Source organism: Barbatula barbatula, assembly GCF_947034865.1.
Source record: "Barbatula barbatula genome assembly, chromosome: 4".
NCBI classification, from domain to species: domain Eukaryota; kingdom Metazoa; phylum Chordata; class Actinopteri; order Cypriniformes; family Nemacheilidae; genus Barbatula; species Barbatula barbatula.
Window position 1 is genome coordinate 9,502,001 of NC_136768.1, and position 25,495 is coordinate 9,527,495.

General features: G+C 38.9%; 1 protein-coding gene across 2 annotated transcripts in view; it reads left to right on the forward strand.

Annotated features, from left to right (window-relative positions):
- nav3 (neuron navigator 3) overlaps positions 1 to 25,185 on the forward strand; it is a 121,926-nt gene extending 96,741 nt beyond the window's left edge. Inside the window, exons 16-42 of one of the 2 annotated variants that reach the window (XM_079455013.1) lie at positions 244 to 678; positions 1,058 to 1,099; positions 1,768 to 1,919; positions 2,003 to 2,191; positions 2,274 to 2,326; positions 3,104 to 3,124; positions 4,435 to 4,458; positions 5,154 to 5,177; positions 5,376 to 5,453; positions 8,898 to 8,981; positions 10,196 to 10,307; positions 10,520 to 10,641; positions 13,234 to 13,257; positions 13,807 to 13,982; positions 14,152 to 14,238; positions 14,994 to 15,147; positions 16,746 to 16,932; positions 18,182 to 18,276; positions 18,366 to 18,461; positions 18,552 to 18,720; positions 18,822 to 19,057; positions 19,905 to 20,062; positions 20,471 to 20,542; positions 20,737 to 20,933; positions 21,036 to 21,154; positions 21,239 to 21,442; positions 22,516 to 25,185. In XM_079455013.1, coding sequence (XP_079311139.1) covers positions 244 to 678; positions 1,058 to 1,099; positions 1,768 to 1,919; positions 2,003 to 2,191; positions 2,274 to 2,326; positions 3,104 to 3,124; positions 4,435 to 4,458; positions 5,154 to 5,177; positions 5,376 to 5,453; positions 8,898 to 8,981; positions 10,196 to 10,307; positions 10,520 to 10,641; positions 13,234 to 13,257; positions 13,807 to 13,982; positions 14,152 to 14,238; positions 14,994 to 15,147; positions 16,746 to 16,932; positions 18,182 to 18,276; positions 18,366 to 18,461; positions 18,552 to 18,720; positions 18,822 to 19,057; positions 19,905 to 20,062; positions 20,471 to 20,542; positions 20,737 to 20,933; positions 21,036 to 21,154; positions 21,239 to 21,442; positions 22,516 to 22,635 — 3,430 coding nt within the window. In that variant the 3' untranslated portion in view covers positions 22,636 to 25,185. The remainder of the gene's footprint in view (positions 1 to 243; positions 679 to 1,057; positions 1,100 to 1,767; positions 1,920 to 2,002; positions 2,192 to 2,273; positions 2,327 to 3,103; positions 3,125 to 4,434; positions 4,459 to 5,153; positions 5,178 to 5,375; positions 5,454 to 8,897; positions 8,982 to 10,195; positions 10,308 to 10,519; positions 10,642 to 13,233; positions 13,258 to 13,806; positions 13,983 to 14,151; positions 14,239 to 14,993; positions 15,148 to 16,745; positions 16,933 to 18,181; positions 18,277 to 18,365; positions 18,462 to 18,551; positions 18,721 to 18,821; positions 19,058 to 19,904; positions 20,063 to 20,470; positions 20,543 to 20,736; positions 20,934 to 21,035; positions 21,155 to 21,238; positions 21,443 to 22,515) is intronic. The other variant, XM_079455014.1, reaches the window with a different exon arrangement.
- Positions 25,186 to 25,495: the final 310 nt, after the last annotated feature.

Here is a 25,495-nt window from a genome sequence, read left to right on the forward strand (position 1 = left end):
CAAATGTTTGACTCTGCGACTCATCACTATTTAAAGCAGAGAGGATTTCCAGCGTACTGATTTCTGTATTATTAGGTGTGTACTTAAACACACCTGAGTGAAACGGCGCTGCGCTCCATGAAGCTGAGGTTTCAAGCAAGTTTCAAGTCATTTAAAATACAGATAACCAATGAGATTGCACTGTGGGCGGAGCTTATACCTTCTTATTCCCCTTCTTTCATTTCTTTCTTTCTTTTTGCTCAGGTTGTTCGGCAGTAAGGCCAGCAGTAAACCCAGTTCACCTGGCACCCCTGATTCTGGTAAATGTCCATCAGCGCTGGGAAGCCCTCATTGCACACTGGCTCGCCAGGCCAGCCTGGACTCCCCCTCCTCAGGAACAGGTAGTCTGGGCAGCATGGGCGGACAAAGTGGCGGAAGCAGCCCGCTATACGGTAAAACACCTGACTTGGGCACAGACTCTGCGGCCTCCAGTCCAGCTTCGGGTCTGTCTCTGCCTTCTAATGCCCGCCCGTGGCCTCCAAACCTCAGCAGCTCATCTGCAGGCAGTAAAGACACCCTGAGCTGCCACAGCATGACCAGTTTACACACTAGCTCTGAGTCCATCGACCTACCTCTCCTACACCACCACGGGCCAAAGGTCACCCGCACGGGCAGCGTCAAATCCACACTGTCTGAGGGGTGAGTCCTATATATCCTGCAAGTCCGGTGTAATTTATTTATTGAATGTTGGATGAAATAATAACTACATAAAAATGTTGTGGGAGTGGCTTACTGGGGAAGCAGCTGACCTTCGTAAATTTCACAAAGCCTTGAAAGCCTTCTATTGAGCAGAGAGATTCATATAAAGACACAGACATGTGCATTTAAAGTCTGTTTCCAGCATATGTAACAGCATAGCGTTTCTGTCATTGACAATAATGCCTTGTTATGCTTTTATTAATGTTCTAATAATATAATGTAGTAGTTTAACAATCATTTACGATGTCTGGATTGAATTTGTCAAAACTTGTATGTCTGTTTGTTGAAAATAACTCCTATTTCTCCTCTGTTTTAATAGCATGCCTCTTGACCGAAACACTCTCCCCAAAAAGGGACTGAGGTACTAATATAAACATCCAATGATCCTCACATATAAACTGTATGGTTTATGTTCTTAACTCCATCATACAACTTCTGTTAGTACAACACGGTGCTTTTCACAAGCTATTAAATATTCATAGAGCCAAGCGACCAACATTGAAACTCAATTATACTGTACTGTCCAATCCACCGCTTAAAAAGTAAACATTCATGTATTGTGATAAGAAAGCCACGTTGAAGTGCAAGTTCTTTGTAGTTAAATGACAATAGATGTCAATCATTTGTAGTCTCATAGGTCACATGGTGGTATTTTAATACTAAAGGCAGATGCGTTGATGTGCTCGCTGAAAACATTTGCGATGGAAAGATCTGCGTGAACTTCATTAAAAGCTTTATGGAATTTAATGAACTGTCCTTCAAGCTTGAAGATAAGACTGCCCACCGCCTAAAGCTATTACAGCAAAAGAATAGACGTGAGACAGTGTGGGCAGTTGTCATTGTCATGTGTTATTAAACAAATCAGTTTTACACCCCGTCACACAGATTTAATAGGTTTAGCTTTTACAGTTTTATAGACTTCCTTTTGTGCCGGTTGTCCAATAGCTTCAACACATTTTGACATGCAGTGCATTGTGGTACTGTATCACCGGAATTGTATTCCTAGCCAGTTTATTTCCTCTCCATCAGGTACCCCCCCTCCTCCAGACAGACGTCACACGAGGAAGGAAAGGAATGGTTACGCTCCCACTCCACTGGTGGCCTGCAGGACACAGGAAGTCCTCTTTCGCCACCGGGCACAGCTGGCACTAACGCCGGCAAATACCACTACTCAAACCTGCGTATGTTACCTCATGTGTATTTACAACCTTTAACATTAATTTTAAATTTGTATGTGATATTCTGATATTTGTGTTGACTGCAGTGAGTCCCACCAATGCGTCCCAGTTCAATCTCCCCGGCACCAGTATGAGTCGCTCTAACAGTATTCCAGCACAGGATTCGTTCGAGCTCTATGGGGAGGGATACGCTTTGGGCGGAAGCGCCACCTCGCTGGAGGAGCGGCCGCGCGGCATGAGTCGGTCCGGCTCTTTCCGAGACAGCACTGATGAAGGTCAGTGTTACAGCATGAGGCCTTATTTATGCCTTTCAGTATGCCTTTCAAAAACTTTATTTTATCAATACTCTCTTTACAGTTCATGGTTCCTCTCTCTCTCTGGTATCAAGCACATCATCTTTGTACTCTGCGGTAAGTGACCCTTCAGTCATTCAAAAACTTGAAAAACTCAGTGTCAACACCCACCAGTGTCAAAAATTAACTTATCCATTCTCAGTCTGAGAATTTATTACATCTGTCCTATCTAAACCTGATTTAAATGGATACAATTCTTTTATGTGACAATTGTGTGCTTGACCTGAAAAAATATTTCAAAAAAAATAATTTTTATTCATGAATTATTATACATTTTTTGATTATTTTTGCCCCAAGTCACAGAAAATGTGCTTTGTAGTCTGCATATGAATTTGATAAATATCAGAAGCATGTTTGTATCAGATTAAAACATTAAAAGAGCAATTTTATTTTAATTTGAGCCAATTTTGAACATTCTTCCGATACTGGTACTCATTCTTACGCAGTTATTCCTATACTTCTGTTATTTACAATATGAAAAGAAAATCTAAGTTTGATTTATGTCTCAATTCACAGTTGCTTGCCTCACGTATGAGGATATATACCAGCATATATTAACTCTGTCATTTGTTTTAAATTAAAAGAAATATGCAGATAAATCCAAATGGATTAACTCCAGTAACATCACATATGCTGTTTCCATTTGCCTGGGCATGACAGACTTATAACCTGAATAGAGCATTTGTTTGAATAGTTATGTTGAGAGAAGTGTTCAACATTCACCATCTCAACATAACACAAGCATATTAATAGACTTGAATGAACCCAAAAGGCTAATGGTGGCTCAGCGTTGTGACTTTGCCACTGTTTGAACACACATTTTCTTACTTTCAGGTGCTGGCCTTTTTAGACAAGGTAACAACTCATCACCCAGAGAGCCCGTTTGTATTTGTCACATTATTTAATACATGCAAACCCTAACAGTCTAACGTTATGCTTCAAATCAGTTACTAACAGGGGGTAACCTCAAATCTGATCCAACTTGCAAAATTGTATTCACTGAAAATAATATGTATTTCTCACACAGTATTGTTGTCTTGTTTACAGTAAAATGTGTAAATATGTCTAAAACAAGATACATTTACTTGACCAGTAAGTTTTTTTAAAGGTGTAGGTCACCCAAAAAAGAAAATTCTGTCATTATTTACTCAAGCTTATGTCATTTCAAACCTGTATGACATTCAATGCAAGTGAATGAGTACCGCCATTGTTCGGTTACCCAGGCTTACACACAGGCTTGAAATGACAAGAGCGTGAGTAAATGATGACAGAATTTGAAAAGTAAAAGTCACGCTTAAATTTTGATGTCACTATTCAGAGTTTTTGGATAGCCTCTGCCCAAAGGAATACGCCAAAGGGTGAGGCCTTCCTTATAGAAGAGGAAGAGCCGCTGGAGTAGTGTTTGGTTATCAGAGAGTGTAAACACTTGACTGAGCCACGCGCTAAACTACTTTCACTTTCATCAAAGTCCTACGGCTGGTAATAAGAATTCAGCTACACACATTCTAAGATAACGGTCGAATAACAGCTTAAATGACTTTAACATCGGCAGTGAAAGCTGTTCTGTGCAATACTAAAACACTTCTATGAAACGTCCTTTGAAGTCCTGCTTGCAAATATCTACTGGTCAATCTGCTTGTTTTATTATCCAATTTAGGTCCAATATAAAAATAAGGCAAAACTAACGCTTCTGTTATTAGTGCTTCTGTCACTTCCCTTGCCATAGTAGGAACAAAATCGCAATCTCTAAGAAATATTGAAGTTTGCACATACACTGGCAGACCTCTGAAATTTGTGAGGGATTGAAATTTATTCAAGGGTTCGGAAACAGCCAAAGAACAGCACCTTCAATGTATTCTCTGAATTATTTTATTTTTTTTCTAAAGTGAATGTACGGTATCGTGAAACATTTTACTGAAAAACAAGACAAAATACTTTGGCAATCTTGTAATTTTCTATGGCTTTGTGATTTACATATCACTGCAACTTACCGCAAAATAGATGATATAATGCTAGGTGTGGAATGCAAGGAGTGGATTATGCTTTTCTTATTGCCATTATGCATCTAATAGGAAACAGTTAAATCTATGTGGATGCAAAAAAGCCTTTGGGATGTGTACTGGAGTATTTAACCTGTGCTTTAACTCTCTTGTTTTCTTCCACAGACGGAGGAGAAGGCTTATTCTGAGGTAAGAAAAACCCAAAACCGTACATGTTTCTGTACCATGAGATATATAAAATCAATTTAAGGTCGAACAGTGATACACTTTCACAAAGTCCAACATCATTGGGTACATTCACATGCAATTGGCAAATGAAAATTTCATTGGTACTTATGTTCGCCGAACCAATGAACCTCTGTGTTAGTAACAGTAAACAACCAATTGGGCTACAGCCAGCAACATTGGATATAACGGAATAACGTAATAACGTAATATAAAGGAAACAATATTTATTTACAACAATCTGCCTATTTGCCCATAACAAGCCTAAATAGTTAACATAAATTTAACCCAATTTTTTCATGAGACACCTTTATGTATCCACTACTTTAGTTTAGTTGTCAACCTCCGACACAGTCATGGACAAACACATTGAACACACACCAGTTTCACTTTGATTTGGATCTTCTTTGTTTGATCACAGATTGTCCTTTAATTTCCATTTATTTTGGTTTGTGTAGTTTTAATGTTCATTGTCCTGTTTAAATATTTGTCCAAGACTGCTGATTTTCTAAACGCTGTGTCAACTAATGCTCAATGTATAGTATAACATCTAACGTGTCCCTGTAACCGCTACAACCTACTATTGCATTCCTGTGTCGTGGTTATATCTACAAACTTGCAACAAAGAGTTAATTGTACTCTTTTTTTTCTCATTCAAGGGCCAAACAGTGCAAAATACAACGGTAATTTCTCTTTTTACATATACTCTTCACTAGCGTAATGCAAGAGAACGCACTCCAAACTATTTCAAAGTGTTGCATGTCCGAGTGCTTACATGCCATTGATAATATCTAGGTTCTTATGTTACTATTAAGCGAGGAAAATGCTTCGGTGCACATCTCATAGAGTTTTGTAATGAGAAACTGCTTCTTTTCCAACAGCAAATCAGAAAACTACGCCGGGAACTGGACGCTTCGCAGGAGAAAGTAGCGACCCTTACCTCTCAGCTGGCGGCCAATGTGAGTCCATATTTGCATTTAGGCATTTGGTAGACACTTTTATCCAAAGCAAAACTGATGAGTTAGATACTACGCTTAAAACAAGCATACACACACATTGTATGTAATTCCTACTGTGTCAAACTGTGTCACATTAGATTTCTGTGAAAGCACCGCACAAAGTGAGCCGGGTTTGGATCGGGCTGAGCTCTATTCACATTCCGTCTCAGGAGTGATGAAGCCCATACTGTCTGACAGTTTGTTTAATAAGGAGTGACAGGGTACGAGACACCCGCCGTCTCTCCACCCATCCCCCGTTGTGATTTGTGTTTGTCAAGAGTTGTTTTTCGGGACATCGCCTCTGAACTAAATCTTTTCAAGTCACACAATTGTTGAGCGCTATGAAATGTTTACAGTACAGAACTACTGAGCTTCAAAACAACATTTACAACTTTTGTGCTTCTGTTAAATCTCCAAAACAATACGGCATAATGACAGCCTGTGAAGATGAAATTGCACTTTTAGAAACTTCTTGACTTTCTTCAATTATTCGGGCTCTTAAAGGGACAGTTCAACCAAAAATGAAAATTCTATCACTTACTCTCTTACCCTCAAGTTGTTCCAAACCTGTATTCCAGTTGTTGCAAACTTGTATAAATGTACCTGTTGAATACGAAAGAAGATGTTTTAAAGAACGTGGAAACTGTTCTGGGGCACTATTGACTACCGTTGACTATGGAAGTCAATAGTTGCCGAAAACTGTTCGGTTCCAAACATTCTTCCAAATATATGTTTTTGTTTTCAGCAGAACAAATAAATGAATACATGTTTAAAACAACTTGATGAAGAGTAAATGATGACAGAATTTGTATTTTTGGGGGACCTTTGGGTGTGGCACGATTACAAATGTGTGAAAACCATTGCATTACAAAATATCCAACCAAGCGATGTTTATTTTAAAAGACAGCACTATTTCTAAGCAGAATATTTCACAACAAGAAGCCAGAAAGCTGGAATTTAATTATATTGTGATATGCAGATCGTAGGCATCTCTATAGTAAAGAGGCTATTACAATGTTCACTTCAATCTGCAACTATCTGCCCATCCTTAGATGAATCCCTTGATCTCATGGGTTCAAATACGTACCTGTCGGGCTGTAGAGTTCTGTGGTGTGTTAGTGGGTGGCTACTGGTACGAGAGAGATCTCGAGGATGGCCGTAGCTAACAGGGGTAGTACTCTTGCTGTATCATTGTTCTGGCCGGAGCAAAACCATTATCCTGGGAAAGAAAAGTCAAAGAGCCAAAGTCAGTTTTCTTCAGACCTCACAGCTAGAAGACTTCTGCATGCCTACACAGCCACACCTGAATGGCAGACAGGTGGGATGATAACAGATAGCTTGTGGTGTTTTGCCTTGAAATATTATTTGTGTACAGTAATTAATGTTTACTTATTATAACCAATTGAGCATGTGACACATTATTGGTAAAATCTGTACTCATTCATTTATGATCAAATAGGCACATGTCGACAGGCTGAATCCTATCTGTTTGGTCTGTTTTTACAATTGCTTAACTGCGCTGAGGGACTTAGTGTGGACAGATTGTTGAAGAAATATAAATGGATGATCAAACAGGGCAGGGCAGGGCATGTGGTAAAAGTGTGTTTATAGAGGCACTCTGCCATTAGATGCAGTCAAGCATTTGGCATTTTGCCTCTTGGTGTTCGCTCGACTTCACTTTCTGGCACATCTTCAAAGTACCTCTTTTGTTCCACTACTTACTGAAATTTTTAAAAGACCACTCCAGATTTTCATTTCAAATCAGCATTTATAGATGTATTGTTGGCCATTCCAGTCCAGTGTCTTGAATTTCAACCTCAGGAGTGACATAAAGTCATCCAACAACATGACAAGACACATGAAAACCTCGATTTTTATCGCAGTTATCACATTAAAAGAAAGCATTTTTTAACTTTTCCTAAATACATGTACACATATTAATGTTGTATTGCTGTAGTGAATATGATATTTTCTGTTATTTACACCTTTTTCCCTAGTTTTCATTTTCTGCAATTTTATATGCAAATTGAAACTCTATTTTACTTGAAATTTGGGAGAAATATTGTTAGTAGTTCACAGAATGAAACTAAATGATCATTTTACCTAAACACATAACTGTAAATAATAAATTCAGAAAACCTGTAATGGTGCTTTCAAATGGTTTTATTTCTGCGGCTATATATACAGTGTATATATTACATAATATATAAAAGCACACAATTTTTCTTACATCATAAAGTAACTTAAACTATCTTAACTATATCTAGTAAACATCCAATTAAAAAAATAGGTTTTAACATATCAAGTAGAAGAGATTACAAGCCTTCCTTATTAGCACCATAGGCCCGAAGACAGTGTCAACTAAGCACTACATTTTTTGTATTAGTGTGTTAGAGACATCTCCTCAACCAAGGCCCAGGGGCTATATGTTCAGACATTGTGTCTCCTTTGAACTACCTCTCAGTTGCTTAAACCTGAAACATGCTTCAAAGCTTCCAGTCATTGTTCAATAGTTCATTAGTTCACAGAGCTCCTCAGCCTGGCGATGGGGTGGAGATCAGAGTTTCCCAGGAGAAACTGTCCAGAGGCTCAGACTGGGAGGATATGAGGAAATGTGATTCCATTTCCTCCCCAGATGCCCGTAACATGCTTGAAGTTTTTATACAGGGGATAACCTCATTAAATCCACACTGTGGAGCTGACAGGTGTAGACCACAGCATACTTTGGTTTGTTTTACACCCACAGCACCAACCCCATTGGTTTACACAGTTTGTGTTGTTGAAAGCAAATCAGAATGAAATGTCATACTGATAATGTCGTACTGTACTCTATAGACTACTATTATTATAAGAAATAGCAGGATAAACAGCAGGTTGCATTTTATAAGAGGTTCAAACAGCAGTATACTGCATGGTTGTCACATGAATGTTGCATTGGGTTGTGGAGTCAGTGTTTATCATCATGGGTACCATTTTTGATAACCATAATAAATAATAATGCAGTATATTAATGTTAAAAACTATGATATTGCTTACATTTCATACGTCACACTGGTAAGTGAAGTTTCTTGTGGTCCACATAATGTATTTGTGGCATAATGTCTTTATATTATAATAATATTATAATGTATCATATAATGAATTTTAGGGTCGAATGGCAAACTTGCATATTGTGCAGTGCAACACATGCTTTCCTGTGGCTCACTGGTTAGAGCATGGCATCAGCAACGCCAAGGGTTCATACTAAGATACAATGCAAGTTGCTTTGGATAAAAGCGTATGCCAGATGCATACATGTAAATGTACTGCGGTGCAGAAAGTTGTATGGTCGTATACTCTTCTCTCTTTATGTCCGTCTGAACAAACTCTGCTCTAAACGGGATACTCTTTGTGTGGGTTTGACAGGCACACCTGGTGGCGGCGTTTGAAAAGAGTCTGACGAATATGACATGTCGCCTGCAGAGTCTTACCATGACAGCGGAGCAAAAGGTGAGAAAAAGCACACGTAAACACATAAATATGAGTTTTTCATGTTGCCTTTAAACCTAAAATAATATTTTGAGATGTTATACAGTATTTTTTAAAACCCTTTTGAGTTTTTCTGGGTAATACAACAGTATTTATTTACTGTATAGCTTAAAGAGTAACAATTAGAATGTCCTTAAAATGACATTTCATGCTGTGTGTGAATGTAACCAGTCTGCCGAGAAGTAAAGCCGAAAGCGGAGGAATAACACATTATTGGGATGGGGGAAAAGGGAGTCAACTCTGAGATACGCGAACGAGTCGTTCGATCGTTCTAATCTCAGTTCCGGGTCGCATATGCATCACTCGGTGTAATGCCCGCCTACGTTTCATTTGCGACACTGCAACGTTGTATGCGGTAGACCAATCACAGCAGACTAGACCATCCGACCAATCAGATCAGAGCAGATTGACAGAAAGGAGGGGATTAGACGGATGAATCGGCGAACAAATCATTTGAAAGGCAGTCGGAAAGTAACGTAACAATAAATGCCTAAAATTAGAAAATGAACGTTTTTTAACACTGTGTACTATGTACGAAAACTTGTTGGACACTCCATAAACCAAAGTAGGACCGATAAATCACAAAATATTTACTCTTTAATGTCTCATCTACCCATTTCAACTTAATGAAAGTAAATGGTCAGCATGTTGACTAACTAAAACGCTGAGCTATCAAATGGCCTCAGAAGAATGTAGTTCTCTAGTCAGTTCGAATGTTCAAACTGCTCAAATTTTCTTTGTTGTTCCATGAAAAATGTCGGGAAGTGGTGAGTAAATGTAAAATAAATGTTCATTTATTAGCTAAACTAATAAATTAAAGTTCTTTGAACCACCCGTTACCAAAACAAGACATCATGTAAATGTAACCTTCAGTTTAAAATGTGAAACAGTTCTCTTAATTCGCACAAAGTGCCCTCACAGACCTAATGAGTTCCCGCAGCCGGTAATCCCTTTTGAATAAACCATTCGAGATTACAAAGAGACGTCTTTGTTAACTTTCAATTAAAGAAGAAACCCTATCAGCGGTTTTGGGAGTCCTGAGCTTTAGATTTGACCGTGGCCATGAAAAGAGGAGGGGACCTTCTCCACATGCTTAGTTCCTTGGCTTCGCAGGGCACCCAAAGGAAAGTGGCGTGTGTATTTACAGTATATTCATAAAACTGTGTGTGTTGTAGGAGTCCGAACTGGCGGAGTTGAGAGAGACCATCGAGGCATTGAAAGCTCAGAACACGGATGCTCAGACCGCCATTCAGGTGGCCCTCAACGGCCCTGATCACGTCCATAAAGGTGCCGCTCTTGTCTTGCAACATTTCCTCTTCTTTATGTTAATGCCTCTCTCAACTTTACATTCATTAACACGCTCTTTAATGCCGCCTAGTAATGAAGTGCATTGCTTTCATTCATTCCAAAAATAACCCGGCTCTTTAAATGATTCATGCAAACATGTGCATCACATATTGATTGTGTGTGATGTGTGTTTGTGTGTGTGTGCGCTGCAGATCTGAGGATCCGTCGACAGCACTCTTCAGACAGCATGTCCAGTATTAACAGTGCAGCCAGCCACTCCAGCATGGGCAGCGCCAAAGACGCAGATGACAAGAAGAAGAAGAAGAAAAGCTGGGTGAGGCTTCAACACACTCCCATCACGAGGCTTGTCCACACTCAGAATGTTGACTGTAATGAAAGAGCACTTTTAAAAAACAGGTTTGTTGTCTGGTATACCAGTCCTGGGAAATGTTCCAAGGATATTCAAGAGAAGAGGATCGGGCATGGTGTTTTGAAATACATTATACGTATTACTCTAGAAGACACTTTTATCCGAAGGAAATTGGAAATATGAGTAAGAGCAATAAATCCATGGTGAAAGATAAGGCTACACGATACTGCAATAACTTCCTAATACGATATACCACAAAATATGCAAAAATGCATTTGTAAAATCAATATTAAATTTTTTGAGATACAGTTAATTTAAAGGGGTCAAATGGCGCGAATACGTGTTTTTCTGTGTCTTTGGTATGTTACAAGTTGCCCATGCATGTATTAGAGACGTAAAATTGTAAAAATTAAAGTGTCGGAACAAAAGATGTATTCTATCTAAAAGCGAATGCTCACCCAGACCTGCCTGAAACACCTCGTGTAACCACACCCCCACAAATCTACGTCAGTTCGTGGTATGATTTGACTAAGACCGCCCAAATGTATACGCAAGTAAGGTGGGCGTACCTGTCAGTATAATAGCTTTGGAACCTGATGTTACAAATATGGTAAGAGGCGTTACATTTCTGTCACACGCTTGCAGTATTCAACCAATCACTTTGCACTGGTTAGCTGGCCAATCACAGCACACTTAGCTATTCAGAGAGATGAGCTTTGTAAAGTATAGGCGGGGCAAAGAGGAGATACAAACATGCACGGTATGTGGTAAACACAGCGTTTGGTAGACTAAATTTGCATTACATTTAAAACAAAAACGATAATATTTGTTTTAGCCGTGTCATATGACTCCCTTTAAATTAATGCAATATCTACATTTGTGACATTTCAATAAATTGTATATATTAGAGAAAATCCTTACACTGGAGAATCCTATGAAAGTGAGCTAAAATATTTAGTTTTGTTTTATGAAAGAAAATATCAAATCAAATGTATGCCTTAAACATGCAAAAAAGAATCTGCTTGTAAACGTGAATAATTTTGTTTAGATTTGTTTTGCTTGTTTTACGCATACACTTTCATTATTTTTATTTTCTTTCAAAAAAACATGATTTTACATCTTAAGTCACGTTTCCTGTCAAGTAATGTTTTTTTATCTATTTATGTATTTGACATATATTTAGAGAGGGTAAAAAACTCATGAAAATCTAAATTACAACTTGTTTTGACACCTTGACTAACATTATAAGTATAACATCATGGTAAAAATTGATGCAAAAATGCCCTTTTGATAGTATAAAATTCTATTTCTTAACAGACCACAGTGTTTTTTCTTCATGTCATCATTCTGGGTGTGGCATCTCTCCCCTCTTTAATTATGGGAAAAAAAGACACGTACGCATACAACACAAACACTTCTGTCATTTCACGCCCTTCCGGCTGCCTCCCCCTCTTTCACGACATCTCAAACTGTCTCTGTCTCTCACTTCTGCACCACACCACCAGGGTAAGGACAGAGGGCACAAGGTGAATATAACACACCCTGAAAGTCTACTGCATGCACGTATGAAGAATCCAACCTGCTCGTATCATTCTCCCCCTCTGCTGTTTGGACAAACCCCTACACTTTCTCACCCTGTTCTTCAGTCCTTTCCCTTTAGGAAAACTATCTACTTTGAGTAATGATCTCATTAAAAACGCTTTTCCGCACAAGTTTTAGTCATTACGGGTGATATATTTATGCTATTAGGACACAATTGTGCGTGTTTTACTTACAGTCATCTATTCCAGTTTACTTCTAGTTATTTCGCATCTTCATTATCTCTCAACACTACCGGGCTGTTGTTTATTGTAATTTAGAGAGTGAATTAAGTGAAAAGCGCAATGAGAAATAACATTGGCCGGGTGTGTGGTGGTTATTGCTACATTTCCTCGAGCTGGCCCGGATGCTTGTAATGACAGCGGAGCTTAAACCAGCTAATAAATACAAATCACTTCTTTATTTATGTGGCCATTAATTATTCATCTGCATAATTTGAGCCAGTGAGGTCCGTTCATCTCAAGCAGTGGAAAGAAGAGAGGGATTGAGAAATAATGCATTTACAGTGGGCTTCAACTACAAGCGAGTTATATGTCACCAATGTAACATTAACATGAACTCGTGAAGTTAGTTCCAACTTTTTTATATTTAACTATAATATATTATTTTATATATTGTTTTCCTTTTGTAAAGAAACTGTTTTATTAAAAGTATGATTCAATTTTTTCCTGACATAAACACTCTTTGCTATGGCCGCAGTGAAAATGAGAAAATCCATTATAAATATGACACAAATTTATCGTCTCTGGTCTGTATACACTGTTCCCAATAAAGTATAAGAAAATGGACTTTCTGTCTTATAATATTACGCCTGTAAAACTGTTCATTTTCACACCGCCAAACACGGTGAAAGACCTTCACAAACCTCCACGATTCCTCACCCAGATCTAATCTAATAAACTGAATAAATGATGGTAGGTCTCATCAATGGTAACATTGAGTGTGTTTTGTCTTCAGGTGGCTGATTCCATCCCTGCCCAGGTCAGTGTTTCCAAATCCTGCATCAGTGCGCCCGATTGTCTCTGATAATCCCCCTAACCCAATCCCCCCTAATATTAATCTTTACCATAGAAACGTGTGCATGATACCAGCATTCCCAAATCCCGATGACTGCCAGTATGTTTCTGCTGTTTACTAATGGCCAAATCTGCTTGAAAAACAGAGAGATGAGATAAAGAGATGTGATATGCTGATCAACGTTGCTACCTTGTTTTTAATGTTTGTATGAGCTGACGTTTCATCAAAACCAATCAACATTGACAGCCACAAATGCTGTCATTGGCATCCAAACCTCTTCAATATTATTAATGACTGATGTTATGAAGTTACTAATATACGTTTTGAATAAAAACATACTACACACAATGCATAAGAAATCGCATACAGTAGTACATTTTTAAAAACAAGCCATTCGTCTTCCTAACGTACTGTGTAATTCTTGCCTGTCCACAAAGTGGTTTGAATTGAATGGTTAGAGGATTGTTGCTCATCTTATTACATTCATGGTCGTTCTGTGGTTTTCTCTTACAGTTGCGAAGCTCCTTCAAGCAGGCCTTCAGCAAGAAAAAGACCAGCAAACCCCAATCATCCCATGACGAAATCGAGGAAATGACCGACTCGTCCCTCCCGTCCTCACCCAAACTACAACACACCAACAGACAGACCAGCACCACCCAACCACTCCTATCATCCCCGTCCACCACAGAGTGAGTATACACACACACATAAACCCTATTACCCTTATGATAAAAAAATGACCCCGACACGCTTTTAATTTTGTCTCAGGCTTCATGAATTCTTGCAGAAGTCTTGCATCTTTTTATTTCACGTCTTTCTTTAATCACACATATATTCTGTCCATGTCCGTGTCTTTAGAAAGTGTGCTTGCGATAGCAAGTCCTCCCCCCTTTGGATGCCAAAGAAAAAGTCAAATGGTCATGTGGTCTACAAGCACAGATCTCGGTAACAGGCACAGTGTGGCATGCTGGGAAGGGTTGAGAGTGTGCAGTGATACTTCGAAGCTGTTCTCATTAACAAGATTTCTTTCCCCGTGTTTGAGTTATATGCACTTTGTGTGATCCTTTAAAGACAATCAAATCTGAGCTGCAGTGGTCAAAACCGAGAGATTGTTACATGACGATTTTATTTCGATTATTTAGATGCTCTAACAATACTCATTCCCTGCCTGTGCTTGAAAAGGACCAACATGAAGAATTCCCGCATCGTGATGTCTAATTCTGCATTCCATTCAAATGGGAAAGACGGATTTTCCACCGATCTACTGTAAAAGTGCAATAAAAAGCGGAAGGTCACTCCTGCAGGTGTATGATGACATCATTAGAGACATCTAGTTGGAATATCTTTCATCCAATATTGAATGGATTACAGAATATGTCCCACACACAAATAAAACACAAAGTCCAGAGTGTGAAATCTGCCTAACCTTTCAGTTTCAGTGTTTTTGTTATTATTTTTTGTTCATACTCTCTAGAAAAATGTAAGGTTATTTTCAACCCAGCGTTAGGGTAAAAAACCCTTTAACCTCAACAATGGGTTAAAACAACCCAACATTTTGGGATGAAGCAACCAAACATAGATTAATTTATAACTCAACGGTTGACCCAATGCTGGTTTGAAAGTAACCCAACATTTTGTTACGTGTTATGTGTAACACTTTTGTGACCCCCATCCTCTTATTATGGTGTGTGTTTGTGCAGATTGTGTGAATGCACAGAGGCCGAGGCAGAGATTATCCTACAGCTGAAGAACGAGCTGAGAGAGAAGGAGCTAAAACTCACGGATATCAGACTGGAGGCGTTAAGCTCAGCCCACCACCTCGACCAGATACGAGAGGCCATGAACCGCATGCAGGTACACAAATTCACACGCACACGTATACCTGCCAACTCACAAAATTTCTACGAGAGAAATTTGACATGCTGATTCGTTGTCTTGGCACAATGCAGGGATTTATGGGCAAGGAAATCTCTGTGGTTTTCAAGTTCATGATCATGCGCACTATTCTTCAGATAGAAACCATTTAAAAATATGCTGCTCTTTTCTATTTGTTATGAAAAGCATTTCCACGTACAGTGTCTAAAAGTCTAAAATTATATTTGTACCTGCAAGAAATAACACTAAAAAGACAGCTGAGACAAATTAAATTGTTCAATTTCAACATACATTTTCATGATAATCTACTCACCCCTGTTGTCATCCAATGGTATCGTTTAAAGCCCTTTGAAGCTGCACTGAAACTGTAATTTTGAACTTCAACCATTTGGAGTCCATTGAAGTCCATTATATGGAGAATAATCCTGGAATGTTTTCATCATTCTTTCAAATAAAGAAAAAAATACATAAACATCTTGACAACAGGGGTGAGTAAATTATCATGAAAATATATATGTTGAAAGTGAACAATTCTTTTAAGAAAAGAACACATTTGATATAATACACTATTTGGCCACAAATCAACTAGAACAACATTTGTGGAATCGACCATGTTGATTCCTTGTGCAAAAGGTCAGATATTTGGAAAACTGTCTAAGCATGCTGGGATAACATGGATCATCAGCTTTTGCACAAAATTAAAGAGACTAATCGGGGTCAGGAAAAAGTTATAGGGCATTGCTTGTTACTAAAGGGTCTAGACAAAATCTCAAATGTGTAACAGAGGGGTCGATTGATTCGGATCAGAAAAACAGTTGTTAAAAGGCCACAACTTCTGCAAATGCCAAGATAAAACAAGCAGACAAGGGTTGAGCTTACTCTTGAAATTTGTGTCTGAGCCTTTTAGCACCGATTTCCAGAGGCAGGCACAGATTTATCTACAGATTAACAAAATCCTCAGACTAACTTCTCACAGTCGTTAAATGTGTTAGAAGCAGATTTTAGACAAACCTAATAATCCTCTCAACGTGTTACTGATAACCGATTAAGTTTATAGAATAAGTTTAGCCTAGAAAAGCTTGCCGTATGTTTGAAATGTGTTGGAAATTATAGTCTTAAACCAAATTGAGTGGATTGTTGGCTTTATCAAATGTTTTTTAGTCAGTCACATACTATTGTAAAAATGATATATGATTATTTCTAACACGACTCTCTGGAATACTTGATTTACAAGTCACAACATTTCAAGGTTTGTTGCCTCCCGATAACAACTAAAATGAATAAAACATCGCTCAACGGTACTTCTCTAATGCTGTCTCTTTTCTCATACCTTGTGTTTAAATTTGTAGATAAATATTTTGTATCCAGTTATTTTTTCATGCGGTAAGGTAGTCTAATAAACCAGATAATGTACATTCAGACAGCTAAAATCACAAAATAAGATACAGGATTCATTTTGCGTCTCATTTATTATAACTTATATAATGTATAATTGTATGTCTTTTAAGTTAAGTAAAAGAATACATAATTCTGTTGACTGTTGCTAGTTTTTACATGACCTGTTGTCTTACATTCAGAATGAGATTGAGATGCTGAAGGCAGAGAATGACAGACTGAAATCCAGCGGCAACACCACACCTGCTGCCACACCTGCTAAAACCGCACGCCCTCCTTCCGAAACCTCCAGCACCTCCTCCTCATCCTCACGCCAGTCTCTGGGGCTGTCGTTCAACAACCTTAACATCAGCGACACCATCATATCAGGTCAGTCTTTGCTTTTTTTTTACAATCGAGTGCTGCAGGGATGACTTATTTTTGTGCTGTGCTTGGTCGTTCAGCCAAAAGCCTATGGATATTTTCAGACTTCTGACACAAACATAAACAGATATTTAGAGGTTTTGTTAACCAAAGACCTTATTTCAGGCATGTAACCAAAAACCCCATTAATTTTGGTGCTAAAATGCTTACTCACATATCGAGTTTCGTTTTAGATAAAACGTTGTCAAATAAAACTGTCGAAAGCAAACATAAAACACTCTTCGACGGCATCTTTTTAGCCCAAGATTTCATTCAGGCATACAGTACAAAGTGCAGTGTGGATTTGCATATAGCTGGATATTGAGGATTCTGGGGTGGCGTTAGCTAAAGCTCCGTCATGAGGAGGACCATTTCACAGCTGCGCCTAAAGAGAATAAAAGCAGTGAAGAGTGAAATGGCTTCTTTTCTTTAATGGAAGATTTGGGATTTTCGACCACGTCTCAAGTCCGTGCGGCGAGGACTCGTCTGTGCTGCGGCTAATTAAAACCAGTGAGTTGTGAGTCCTCTCTCAGGACGTTGGACTGTTTAATTGATGAAGAGATGTGTGGAGAAGCGCTAGAGCGTGGGTGGATGTGAGGGCGTAGGGATGTTATCACTCCTCTGCAGAACGCCGTGCCAAACGAATACAAAGCATCCCTCTGCAGTGCTCATGAAAACTGTACTCCTCCACTAACAGCCTTCTTCATGTATTCAATGCGCTGTTACAGGCCCAGTGTGTCATTTTGTGGGATGATCTATTGATAGAAATGCAATATAATATACAGTACATAGCTATGACTTCAGAGGCGTATATAGAGCTCACACGATGAAGCGTTATGTTTTTATTACCTTAGAATGAACTATTTCTATCTACATTCACCGCGGGTCCCATTGCATAATTCTCCATGTTCTATCAGCCGTCGTAGTGTATCGATAGGGAGGGATGGAGTGAGCGGTTGGTCGCATTTCGCAACCTTGCCGCTAGATATTACTGACTGGACCTTTAAAACCAAACAGCTCAACCTCGCTAACAATAAAGCTTAAAGCGCTCGCCGTTTAGCCGCACTCAAAGCTGAACATTACGAAGTCACATGTTAGTGTTGAAAAGGTTCACGTCCCTCTCAGTTAATGACTCATAAGAACTCACGATAAGTCTTTTCATGGCGTTCAAGGTTTGAATTTATGACGCAAGTGTAACTTTGTTTTTTATGCACAGATCTATTGGATGATGGCTATGAAGGGAACCTACGCAAAGAGGGCAGGAGCGTCCGTATAGTGGTGAGCATCATCAGCGACTCCAACAAGACCAAGGTGACTAATGTTGTTTGAATATTTTCATCTAAGTGCATACATATAATGCAATTTAAAAGTAAAATGCTCATTTCCACCCATCATTTAAGGCTTTGCAGAAGAAAGAGTATCTCATCGGCTCTATTGGTGTCAGTGGGAAGACAAAGTGGGATGTGTTGGATGGCGTAATCCGACGTCTGTTTAAGGTACCACTTCATAACCAGCCTATTGAGAATTTATTCATTTATACTTCAACCACTATACCTAATATATGTATCTCAAAATTTTGCGTTTAGGAGTATGTGTTCCGCGTAGACCCATTGACCAGCCTGGGCTTGAACTCGGATAGTATAGTGTGCTACAGAATGGGGGAGGTGGTCCGATCTCACACCTCTGAGGTGCCTGAGCTTTTGCCCTGTGGGTACCTTGTGGGTGACAACAATGTCATCACAGTCAGCCTCAAAGGTCAGGACCCTCAATACGTTCTTTAGGACCCTTAATAACATCTGTCAAGAGCGCACATCGTGAACCCGGGATTTCAAATGAATGCTTTTGTTTTTATGTAGGTGTGAAAGAAGGCAGTATTGATGATTTGGTGTTTGACACACTGATTCCTAAACCCATCATTCAACGCTATTTAAACTTGCTGATGGAGCACCGCCGAATTATCCTCTCAGGCCCCAGTGGAACTGGTAAATCCTACCTAGCCACCAAACTAGCTCACTACATCATCTCCAAGACTGGAAGAGAGGTGACAGACACTAACCTGGCCAGCTTCAACGTAGACCAAAAATCCAGCAAGGTACATATATTTCTGCATATAACAGAAACTTGCCTTACACGTTAACATCATGTTGGAACATTATTACTAGTTATTGAATTGTAATGTCTGTTAAAGGAATAGCTCACATTCAAAAAGAAAAGTCTGCCTTTATTTACACGCCCTATTGTCATTTCAAACCTGAATGACTTTCTTTCTTCTGCAGAACACAAAAGAAGATATTTACAAAAATGTTGGCAACAGAGAACTGTTGGTCCCTATTCACTTGCATCGAAGTCAATGGGGACAAACATTTTTCTAAATATCTTCTTTTGTGCACACAGGTCTAAAATGACATCAGGTTGAGTAAATGAAGACAGAATTAACCAAAAAAAAATTTTTTAGAGGTGAACTATTCCTAACGGCCTGCTCTCACTGTACATGAAATTTCAAGTCGTAAACGTTCTTTTATAAAAGTTGACTTTACGATTACAGATCATTTAATTTTAATTCGCACTGATCCAACAAACACCAGCACACAAAAAATAAATAATATAATAAAGGTAAGTTACCAAACCGATGAAATCTGACTGTCATCAACGTGGTGTTGCCATAGAAACCAATCATTTTCAAGTCTGAGGTTAAACCGCTCCAAGTAGAATCTTAGCATTGTCATCCCATAATTACAGCAATTCCACCATGACCTGAACGCAGCATTAAGTTAAGATCGAACAAGTGTTCAAAATAAAATCCCAATATGAGTTGCCATGGTTACTAAAGAGGATGCTGAGTTTACTGTTGAACAGATTGTAGATCATGCTTGCTTACCTTTTTTAAAATGTCACTGTCTTCATGTCTAACTCTTTGTGTGTTTTGTGTTTGTAAAAAGCAGGATCTTCGACAGTACCTCTCGAGCCTGGCCGAGCAGTGTAACACAGAGAAGAGCGAGACCGAGCTGCCCACTGTGGTCATCCTGGATAACCTCCATCACATCGGCTCCCTTAGTGATATTTTCAATGGATTCCTCAACTGCAAATATCACAAATGGTGATGTTCACAATTAATATAAAACATTTGAGAAATACCATTGTATTCCTTATGAGATGCCTATGGCATGATACGTTCTAATACTGTATCCAGCTTTAAAGTCAGCATTGCATGTTTAAGCCGATCCCAGAATGCACTGCGACGAGTTCATTAAAATTGAGAGAAATGCCAATTATAAATATGGAAACATGGAAATGGCATATATTATATTATATATTATATTATATACTTGACTAAATGCATTATAAATATCCATCGTGCACTTTGCCCAAAGAGCTTTTTGTGTGGTGCATGTCAGTGACTGTTAAAGCAATGTGACGCCCCGTATAAAAAAATGATGTAATATAATAATATTTACAATAATTATGAAATACAAATGTTTATGTACGTGAAATTTGTCTCCTACAGCCCTTATGTCATAGGAACTATGAATCAGGGTGTTTCCTCATCTCCAAATCTGGAGCTGCATCACAACTTCAGGTATTGTGCTAAAACATTTACATGTCACATAAATATAAACAACAAACAGCATTCTATGGTTGTTGTGATGCATTCTCGTCACAAGGGGGCTGTCAGTGATCATATTTTGCAGTTCTATTTCTCATAAGCCACGCACGCAACCATACACATTTCACACATTTTCTCAGTGTAATATGGAATTGTTAACCCCTCAGGTGGGTGCTGTGTGCCAATCACACCGAGCCGGTGAAGGGCTTCCTGGGCCGTTTCCTGAGAAGAAAACTGATCGAGACTGAGATCGATAAGAACATGCGCAGCAACGACCTCATCAAAATCATCGACTGGATTCCTAAAACCTGGCAACACCTCAATACCTTCCTGGAGGCACACAGCTCCTCAGATGTCACCATCGGTAATGGCCAGAGGCTTTCAAACACATACAAGCCAATTAACACATTTGATTAGGTTTTCCTGTCAGGACGAGAGGTGAGATATCTAATCATGTCGCTTCTAGGTCCTCGGCTGTTCCTGTCCTGTCCAATGGATGCGGACGGTTCGCGCGTGTGGTTTACTGACCTGTGGAATTACTCTCTGGTACCGTATCTACTGGAAGCAGTAAGAGAAGGGCTACAGGTACATATGCAACAAGTTATAGCTAACTCACACTTATTTTATTTGTGTAAAAATGTTTCTTATCTGTTTGACTCGTTGCTTTAGCTGTATGGTAAGAGGGCGGCATGGGAAGACCCTTCCAAATGGGTGATTGACACCTACCCCTGGAGCTCCGCCTCTCTGCAGCATGAAGGACAAGCACTTCTGCAGCTAAGGCCGGAGGATGTGGGATACGACGGCTACAGCTCCTCTAAAGACGGTGCCACCTCCAAACAAGTATCTCAGAGCGATACAGAGGGAGACCCACTGGTAGATATCACTCTTGTAATGCATAGCTTATATGTTATAGGACGTGTTTTTTAGACTAGACTACAATCTGCCCAAGAGCAGCAAGGTGAAACGTGGGCAATATTTCAGAAGGGTAAAATAGTGGCCAGTTTTGGGGTTGGCAATTTGGATCTGTACATATGTTCCATTTACAAAACAGCAGACAAATAGCGTTTTTATCAAATTAGTCTACGATGAATAACGACACACACAAATAAAATAAGTACCGTCTCAGATAACCTGCCTAGAATGGATGCGTTGTTGTTTTTAGCTTGTGTAAATACACCCTGTCCTTTTTCTTCATAAATCATAAATATCCTCTAGGTGGCACTTCTTACACTAAAATTAAAACATTCAAACTTCTTCATTTCACTTTTTGTCAATATTATTATTGAATTTATGAAGAAAAACTCACCAATTTATACATAGACATGTTTGTCTAAAAAACGAACGTTAAACCAACAAGATTCATAATAAACTACGATTGTGTAAATATTAAGAATGAGCATTGTCAAATGTGCACGGTCTCATCTTGCTGTCTCTCGTTTTCTGCTTTTCTGAGTACAGACGTTCAGAGATTATAAGGTGACAGAACTGCTGTTGTTTGTTTAAATATCAGTGAACCGTTTTAATTACTGTAGTTCAGTCTGTTTATAGACAAAATGATTTGAATGTTGTGTTTCCCCAGCCATCGTTTTGTGTGATTGTGAGTTACGTATTTTTCTGTTTGTGTTTGTTCTAGTTTGTGCCCTTTATTCTCACTTTAAATTTACCCTTCCGCTATCTTCCGCTACCGTGTTTCGTATTTTAATTGTCACTCCTCAGGTATTCTTGAGTTTTGTGTGTGTGGTTGTGAATATCACTAGTTTAGTTGTCTTTAGTGTAATACTGTATGTACTGTACGGTTGCATGTTTTTTACTGTTTGTTAAACTCCCACCAGTGTAGGGAACGTTTACATTATTGCATTGTATAGATACGCAGTATTAATAAAATACAATGCAGAGCAGCGTCTACACCCATGATAACTTCCATTTCCTTATTTTTTCCACATCAGATGAACATGCTGATGAGGCTACAGGAAGCTGCTAACTACTCCAGTGCCCAAAGCTGTGACAGCGACAGTGCCAGTCACCACGACGACCTGCTGGACTCCTCACTGGAGTCTGCCCTCTAAGCGCCGCCCCATTAGAAGAGGATTTCTTCTGATCGGTTAAAACAGAGCAAAAGGTCCACACGGACTTATGAGAAAATCCAAAGACAGGCCTGCCGGGAGATTTCATACCTCTAGTGGTAAAATGATGCAGCGTCCAGGATACGAGAGATAAGGTGCTGATGGCACCCACGAAACGCTAGAGCGTGTGAGTGCTTATTACATTACTTAGAAACAACTGGAATTTCGGGTTTTGGAGATGCCACCCATCTGAAATATGTTTACAGAGGCAGGTGTCTATTTTAAATTCACTGAGGGGATGAAAACTAAAGGGCACCATTTGACCTCGGTCAACCTCGGTGCTGCAGTGGTGCCAAAGCCAAGTCTGGTTTACACTCATCTCTCCAGCGGCACTCATGAAACGCCTCTAATCAACAAGCACAAAGGTGCATCATGTCATTACCGCTACTGTGAAGTCATATGCAGATTTTCAGATCTCCACCACTCGATTCACTGCCAAGCGTATAGTGACCTACGGCACTCCTACACCACAGAATGCAGCTTAGTCTTTCGTTCGAACCCGCGGCTGTGCTTACAGTTCCCTCTCTCTGCTGGTATCGCTTGTTGGAGAGTGTACCGGTTTTGTCAAAAAGGCCAGAAAATGGTGCTCTCTCGCTGCCTTAAATGTGCTGAGCTCTAAAGACATTGAAACGTGGTGCCACTGTCTTTTTGGAGAAACGATGGTGTAGGACAGAACTTTCCCATCAACATTTTCCAATGAATGCCACGTCCACATATTTTATTTTTGTTACAATTAGCGTGCTATTCTAAAACGCCATGATAAAATAGTCCTGATGTATAAAGAATAAAAAACGATATCTTTATGTAATCCCAGCTGAGCTGGGATTCACTCGAATTGAGAGCACAAACCCAACCCGTCGCTTCGCTAGCATGCTGTTTTTATCGCGATGTGTGCGCGCAGGGAGACCTGTGCGTCAGCTTTTGTGTGGTCGAATTTCATTCATCCTTTTTTTATTTCGTTTGCTACGTGGGTTTTGCACAGTTGAAAAGGTGATTGTAAATATCCGAGTCTTGCACAGCCTCTTAAAGATGCACTCTGCTCAGTCGGTATTCCGTTTCCTCTCCTCTCGTCTAACATTACGCTCTTGTGAATTACGAAAGAAAAAAGCAAACCAGCAACCCGTCCGAACCCTGTATGTCTTGTAACTGGTTATTATTACGGCGCTCTAACTGTACAGTGAGAGGTGAAGTGATTTTCAAATTTCAGAAAACTTTAGTGACAACTTAAACTTAAGGGCGCAAAGTCATCCAAACTGGTTCACTGTTATCTATCAAAGGCATCAGATCCCAAATTTTTGTAAGCTTCAGTCCACTGTAACAACTCCTATCTATATACAGTGGTCACAGTAAGTTTAAGGACACTTAGGCCACACTTCATTGTATTATATAACGAAATATCAAAGCAAGTGGCAAATGGCATGAAATAAGTTTAGCTTTTACAATTATATAAATAAATACTGTTCAAAATAAACACAAACAAGTGTTTGGACTTAATTTTTTGATTCATTTGTCTAGAGTTAACATATAGCTAGTACACACGTGTAAGTTTAAATCAGATGTTAAACAATCCACTGTAACGTTTGAGTTGCCATTGTTGTGGTCAGTTGCTTAAATAAATCAGAAACGTTAGTTTTAAGAAAAGCGTTTGTTTGCAGATGCCACTTGGTTTGACGTTATGCAATTTAATGCAATGACATTTGTATGTTTTAAAGCATGGCGTAAATGTCAAAATACTGTAAACTACTTCTGATTTTACAAAAAGGTTTAATCATTTTACTGTGAAAGAATATTATTTAAAAACAGAAAGAAAGAATAGTTTGCACATGTTTATAATAACGGAATCTCTGAAACCTTGTTTTACACGGTCAGTAGGTACAAGATAACACACAGTACAAGGTGCTACCGTCGAACTCATCGGAAACGTTTGTGATTACATTTGATAAAATCCAGCCACACCCTCACACAAAGTAACACATTCTAAACTGCCACTATGCTTGTAAACTTTTTTTTGGACCATTCTGTTGATTCAGGAAAGTTTTACATCTTTTTCCTTCAGCACGACAGCGGTGCTACGTATGTCACTTTGAAACTCTGTGCCTGATGCTTTGCTTGTCAACCTCTGGTCCTGTTCAGTGTGAAATGAACAAAAACTCCATTTATAAGAAGTGCAGTAAAGATTTTAAACTGCCCATCAGTCTCTAACCTCAAAACAACACAAATAGTGATTGTCCTTGGTACATTTGTTTTCTTTTTTTATTTCCTTTTTGAAATGGTATTGATCTTGTTATGGCAAACACATCTCTCTGTGAGCGCATAAAATTTAACTACTTTCAAAATGTTTCTTTTCATGTGGAACATTTGTTGGTAGATGTTTTATATTTTGTACATTTGTAAGTAACATATCATGTAAATAGAAAGAGACCACAATTTAAATCATCTGGGGGATTTTGTAGTCTTTGTAAAGCCCTAATAAATGGTATTTGGTGTCACCTAAGCATTGAGTGTTGGTTCATTATTTATATATTTTTAAATTAAACTATTTTAATATGCTTTTTAAAAATATACATTTGTTATAGTCTGTCTGTTACTACTATTAAATTCAATTCTGTTATTAAATAATTCACTCATGAATCTCACGGTTCACGAAGGGTATCGTGCACTACGATGTGGCCTGAGACTTCTTTTAAAGACTGGGAACACGCCATCTATCCGTTTCAAATGATCTCCAAATCCAGCATCATATCCACCGTTTATATAACACCCATCGCTGAAATGCCATTAACAATCAAACACAGCTCAAACT